The sequence below is a fragment of the Caenorhabditis briggsae genome (assembly GCF_000004555.2).
Source record: "Caenorhabditis briggsae complete genome, chrIII, whole genome shotgun sequence".
In the NCBI taxonomy this organism is placed as follows: Eukaryota; Metazoa; Nematoda; class Chromadorea; order Rhabditida; family Rhabditidae; genus Caenorhabditis; species Caenorhabditis briggsae.
Window position 1 is genome coordinate 11,278,510 of NC_013490.2, and position 6,718 is coordinate 11,285,227.

The 6,718-nt window shown below is 39.7% G+C and overlaps 1 protein-coding gene across 1 annotated transcript in view; it reads left to right on the top strand.

The window, feature by feature from the left end:
* Positions 1–6,718, top strand: part of Cbr-msi-1 — a gene marked incomplete at both ends in the record, with an annotated part of 9,237 nt that overhangs the window by 1,198 nt on the left and 1,321 nt on the right. Inside the window, 5 exons of the mRNA XM_045244435.1 lie at positions 251–378; positions 696–1,013; positions 4,828–4,969; positions 5,929–6,041; positions 6,130–6,271. Coding sequence (XP_045092449.1) covers positions 251–378; positions 696–1,013; positions 4,828–4,969; positions 5,929–6,041; positions 6,130–6,271 — 843 coding nt within the window. The remainder of the gene's footprint in view (positions 1–250; positions 379–695; positions 1,014–4,827; positions 4,970–5,928; positions 6,042–6,129; positions 6,272–6,718) is intronic.

The following is a 6,718-nucleotide window of genomic DNA, read 5'->3' on the forward strand; positions in this document are numbered from 1 at the left end:
CGATTCTCCAAATCGCGTTGTCTCCCCTGATCCTCCGCCATGATTTGCTGAGTTTCTGAAAACCTAGAGCGGTAGAGCGCGATTTAAACGGGAATTTGTTTTTTTTTTCACTTCAAAAAACTTTGTAACTAAAAGATTTCGGATTTCGGTAGAGCGCATTTACAAGCTCACTGCATCCAGGCAGGATGCTAATCAGGACATACAGACATACAGACAGACAGAAAACCCCTGAAAATTCCAAAATTTCCAGAAAACCTTCGCGACTACTTTGGACGCTTCGGCGAAGTCAACGAGTGCATGGTGATGCGGGATCCGGCGACAAAACGTGCTCGCGGCTTCGGATTCATCACCTTTGTCGAACCATCCAGTGTTGATAAGGTGAGTGTTTTTTTTTTTTGAGAAATTTGAAAGACAAGAATCTTGTCACAAGATATTTGAATTTCGCGCCATTTTGAAGTCTGAAATTTCAAATGGAAAATGTGAAAAATCGGGCTGAAATTTCAGAAAATTCGCCAAAAATCTCAAAATCCATCAAATTATAAAATTTCGAAAAAATGCTAGAATTCGAATTCTCACCTATTTTCACAGTTTTTTAAAGAATTTCGAAAGTTTTCGGAAAAAAATCAAAAAGCAAAATTTTGGGAAAATATCGAAATTTCCTGTTTTCCAACGACATTTGAAACCCCGTTTTCCAGGTGCTGAACGCGCGGGACCACGAGTTGGACGGCAAGAAAATCGACCCAAAAGTTGCGTTCCCAAAGCGAACCCAAGCGAAGGTTGGTAACGAGTGTGGTGGTGTTAGCGGTATGGGCCCCATGGTACCACCCATGCCCATGGCCCCATATGAGCGACTCTTTGAGCAGGACATGAATCAGCATCATGAGTTCATGATGTTGATGCAAGCGATGAGCAATTTGAGCACTACCAATACCGAGTCCCAAGATGAAATGTCTCAGCAACAGATCCAATACCAAGAAAAACCGAGAAACCAACGAAACGAGCATAGAGCAAAGGTTTAGAGTTTTTTGACAATTCCGGAATGTGTGAGGGTTTCAATTTTCCAATTGGGGACCATCTTTTTTGGGACTGACTGATCTAGTTTCTAATTTACGCTCTATCGCGTCTTTTCAGGTCTGTTAAAGGTTAGCAAACACGCTCTACTGAAATATTATAAACCATGTAATAGGAGGGCCCCTACACTGTCAAGTTTGAGCTCAATTATCTCAGCTCCTATGCAAGATATCAAAGTGGTAAACTAACAAAATATTGCTGATATGATGATACACATTTTGTCAGTTGACCACTCTTTGACATCTTTTACAAAAAATGAGATAAATTGACTCGAAATTGGAAGCTTGAGGGCTCTTCTATTACAGGTTCTTTCTCGGCTTTTTGCTTTCCCTCGCTTTTGACTTTTTAAAGTTTTCTCACACCACATGTGTGAAAATTGTGGGGGTCTTTGGGTCCGGCCCGTTTGAGAGATAATTGCCGGGCAATTAGAAAGCGTTCGTAAACGGAAAAAGGGGGGAAGTTGGGTGTGAAAGTGCTAGTGAATGGGTTTGAAGAAGAAAAGCGGAAGAAAATAGAGTGCACTCTTTTAGTCTTGAAATTTTAGAAATGAAGGAAAATGCGCTCTACCGGAATTCGTTTTTTTTTTTGAAAATTTTGAAATTTCGACGGTTAACGGGTTCCCGATAGAGCGCGTTTGTGAGATCAAACTGAAAATCCGAACCACAAACCGTTTGTTCGGTAGAGCGCGATTGCGGTGAAGAATTGTTTTTTTTTCCATTTTTTGAGATAATTGAAAATGTTTTGAAACTTTCAAAAAACGCTGAAAATTTTGAAAATTTTTTGAATTTTTTGAAACTTTCAAAAAAAATCACACAATTTTTCGAAAAAAAAATCCCCAGAAATTTTGAAAAAATGCACTAAACATTTTTTAAGAATCACGAAAATCTCGAAAAAATGACTAAAAATCTTGGAAAAATCATTCAACATTTTTCTGAAACAATCACCAAAAGTTTCGAAAAAATCACCAAAAATTTCGAAAAAATCACTAAAAATTTCGAAAAATCATTAAAAAATTTCGAAAAAATCACTAAAAATCTCGAAAAATCACTAAAAATTTCGAAAAAATCATTAAACATTTTTCGGAAAAAACGCTGAAAAACTTGAAAAAATCGCTAAAAATCTCGAAAAAAAACATTTGAAAAAATTCTGCTGAAAACGCGCTCCACTGAACCAAAAAGCATGCAGTTCGAATTTTCGTCTTACAGTACAATGCACGGTTATCTGTGCTAACACCGTCACGTAAAATTGCGGACAGACACCAGACAATCCTAGAGTCTAGAAATTCAAAACTTATGAAAGAGCTTGTGTTTCCTAGGCCACCGCCGGAATAGCAAAATTTCAATTTTCCCCAAAAACAGACCACTTGAGCCTTCCCTCTTCTTTCATTTTTCACCACCACAACCACCCAAATTTGCCCAGGAAAAGGCGGAAATAAGCAAAAATATATAAGTATGTATATTTATTTATTTATATGCAAATACGATTGTCCATTCCGATTTTTCTGTGTTTGAGACAGACGGCGTGGATGGAGGAATAGAAGGAGGCGCTAATTCGATTTGTGACTCTCGACGTCCCCGCCTTGTCGTTGTCGTTGTCGCCGGAGGTACCAGTCAACTTAGTTAGTCATTGTTTTCCTTTTTTGGAGATTTCTGGATTTTTAGCCAGCCAACTAGTCCTGGAATTTGGCTTTTTTCTGACCCTCCTGTTCATCAGTTAGCTTGGGTTTTTGGCTCCATACGCCCATTTTTATTTGTTGCTCAGGTATTCCCTTGGGAAACGCCAATTGGGAGATTGAACCATTAGCTTATGAGCAATCTGAGCTCCGTGTCCGGCTATTAAGCACGAAAACAAGGTGTGTGCACCGGAGCGCGAATGCCCAGGTTCTTCTAAACGCTTCGTATTTTTTTTTCATCCATCCCAACGACGTCGAGGCCTGACGAAGGAGGAAACGCATCAAAGAGGGCTATTTAACGTGAGTGATGTGGCGCTCCGGCGCGCTCGCTCAGCCATACAAACACGTAGTGGGTTTCTGAAGACGTGGAGAAGAAGAAGTAGTAGAGTATAGACATACACGAAAAACTATTGAATGCTCAGTCCCCGCCCCTTTCGTGGCTCACCTAATTGCAGGAGGCTTATTTTATATAGGCACAAAACTCCTTGCTTTTTTCACTGCTTTAGTGTTTTTAAGACCCCTTTTCTTTTCCTTTTTTCGTTTGAGCGGCACCTCCAGGAGGAGGTTTTTCTCCGTTTTCTGAAGACGTCCATGATAATGATGAGGATTCTTAGGAAGATTGAAGACACTTCTCTTCAGAGCACAATCCTTTAAACCCTTCGAAGGGACGGACGGAGGGGGGTTGGGCTCTAAAGAAATATTGGTTTTGAATTGCCAGAGGACCTTATGTTTGAAGGGTCCCCCTCTCTCTCTCTATCTTCCCCGTCTTTCCTTTTGTAGACGTTTGGAAAAGATTCTCAACGATTCTCAACGATTCTGGATGTTTTTAGACGCTTCTAAACGCGTCTAGTAGATTCTATACGGTTCTGGACGATTCTAGAAGACTTCAAACGTTTCTAGACGTTCCTAGAAAATTCCAGACGGTTCTCGTATTTTCTAGAAGTTTCTAAACGATTCTCGACGTTTCCTAGACGTTTCTGAGCGTTTCTAGAAGGTTCTAGACGATTCGATTCTAGAAAGTTTTTGGAAGTTTTAGAGGGTTCCAGACAATCCTAGACGTTTCTGGATGTTTTTCTGGACGATTCTAATCGACGCTAGACGATTCCTAGAATGTTCTAGACTGTTGTTCTAGACGTTTCCCAGCTATTTCAGAGATATCTTGACGATTCCTACCCGTTCTAGACCCTTCTCAACGATCTTAGACGATTCTAAACGACTGTAGCCGTTCCTAAACGATTCTAGATGTTGCTATACGCTTCTGGACGATTCTAAACGATTCTAGACGTTTGGTTCATCTGTCAGCCATTCTCACATCATCCTCTTCTTCTTCAAGAACGACTTCCTTCTCCATCAGCGTTCTTTCCCATAGTTTCCACTTCTTGTTCTCCCCAGTCACCATCATATTCTTCTCATCCATCCATCCACTTTGACGGCGGCACCGCTCCTCGATTCCGTCACATCATCTCGAATTACATGAGCTCATCACACGAGCACAAACACCCCCAATAGGAGGGCACTTTTCGCTGTCAACTTTTGTTTCCCGATTTGTCGTGGAGCGTTCTTCGTTCAGGATTCTAGAAAAATGGGCGTGGTCTCTCCATTGAAAGAAGTGTCCTTCCCACTTTTTCTTCAAATAAAGTGGCCCCACCGCCGCCCGGTGAAAATGCTCAAACCACTTTTCATTCGAGCATACGACTCACTCTGCATTTCCCCTCTTTTCTCGCTCTCTTTTCCTCCCTTTTTTTCCATGAAAAGAGAGTGCCTCCCATATTCACACTATGCTCTTCCTTACTTACTTTTTAATCGGTCCCCCCCCCCTCCCCCCATTTTTGACCAAAGTTTAATGCAGCGCGAATGCTCTTTCTCTGTTTTTGAATCGCTTTTCATACCGTCCATACACCTCCAAATAATTCTCGCTACAGACCCCATGGCATACACTATAGCATACGGTATCCCTCAACTGGCGGCCATCCCATCGGTGGCCGGTATCGGAGTAGGTGGTGGCCTAGAAAAATCCAAAAACTGTGGCCTAGAAAAAAACCGATATTTTCCCGACCAGCTATTTCTAAAATGAGGATTTGCAGCTCGTCACCAAAACCAAGAAGGTGTTCATCGGAGGATTGTCAGCCACGTCGACTCTGGAAGACATGAAGCAGTATTTTGAGAGCTACGGAAAGGTCGAGGACGCGATGCTCATGTATGATAAGGCTACGCAGAGGCATCGAGGTACGGAAAAATCACAACAAAAAAATTTAAAATAGGTTGAAATGGTGATTTTTAGTTATTTTTAGCATTTTGGCGATTTTCAGCGTTTTTAGTGATTTTTAGCGAATTCTAGGATCCTCAGCAATTTTTAGAGATTTCTAGATTTTTGGATTTTTCGGCGATTTTAAGATTTTCGGCGAGTTTTAGATTTTTAGCATTTTTGGGAATTTTAGCGATTTTCAGAATTTTAGGCTTTTTTGGAGATTTAGGCGATTTTTAGAATTTTTAAAAAATTTTGGATCATTGACGATTCTTGGATTTGTTGTCTTTTTTCTGAATTTTTGGCGATTTTTAGATTTTTAGCAATTTTTAGCAATATTTAGGTTTCTATTATGCTTGTCTGAGAAAAAAAGGTTGAGACGCAGAGAAAAAGTGTCTGCGTCTCCATTTAATATGTGCTATTTAGGCTGTCCGCTTCGATATCGCTACCGTATTCAGACTGCAAAAAATACTCTCTAACCTTTTTTTCTCAGACAAGCATAATAGCTATTTTTGTAATTTTAGCAATTTTTAGGATTTTTGGCAGTTTTTGGGAATTTTAGCGATGTTTGGAGATTTTCGTTTTTTAGTAGTTTTCAGAAATTTCTGAATTTTCGGCGATTTTAAGATTTTTAGCAATCTTTGAATTTTTAGAAATTTTGGTGATTTTTATGTTTTCGCGATTTTGGTGATTTTTAGCAAATTTTGGCAATTTTTGGTTAGTTTAAGGTTTTTGACAGTTTTTGGATTTTTAGCGATTACTAGAATTTTTAGAGATTTTGACGATTTTCAGGATTTTTAGCAGTTTTTAGCGATTTCTACGTTTTCAGCCATTTTCGAGATTATTTTTCAAAAATCTAAAAATCGACGAAAATCTAAACATAGGCAAAAATCATTTCTGGCGTTTTGTTGTTTTTTTTTAATTTTCGAAAATTTTCCAGGATTCGGCTTTGTGACATTCGACAGTGACGAGGTTGCCGACAAGGTGTGCGAGATCCATTTCCACGAGATTAACGGAAAAATGGTCGAGTGCAAGAAGGCTCAACCAAAGGAGGTGAGTATTCGGCTCCGCCCCCTTTTTCCCCGAATTTTCAATTTTATTCATCTGAATCATCGCAACCCTCGTTGAGCCATTTTCTCAGGTCATGCTTCCGGTGCAGTTGAACAAATCGCGTGCCGCGGCGGCCCGGAATTTGTATGGAATGCCGCCAGAGACGCTGCTCGCCTACGCTCAATACTTGCCACGATTCGGCGGAAATCTCATGTATCCCGGATTTGGAAATGGTGAGTTTTTGGAGTTTCTCAATAGAGCACATTTGATATATTGAATTATGGTAAATAGTTTTTTCATCTCACAACAGGGCGCATTTGACGACCATTCATTACATCTCAAGCCCCTCCGGGAAAAGTGGGCGCAGAAATTCGAAAATTACGAAATTCAGAATCTCCGAATCTCACAATCTCAGAACCCCAGGGTTTCAGAATCTCAGAATTTCAGAATTTCAGAATTTCAGAATCTCAGAATCTCAGAATTTCAGAATCTCAGAATTTCAGAATTCTGAAATTATGAAATTCACAATTCAGAATGCACAATTCACAATTCAGAAGCTCAGTAATTCAGAAATTATCAATATTCAGAGATTAAGATAACTTTAAAATTCAAAATTTCCATGAATTTCAAGATTCAAAAATTCGAAATCCATAAGTTCAAAAGTTCCGAATTCCTTGAAT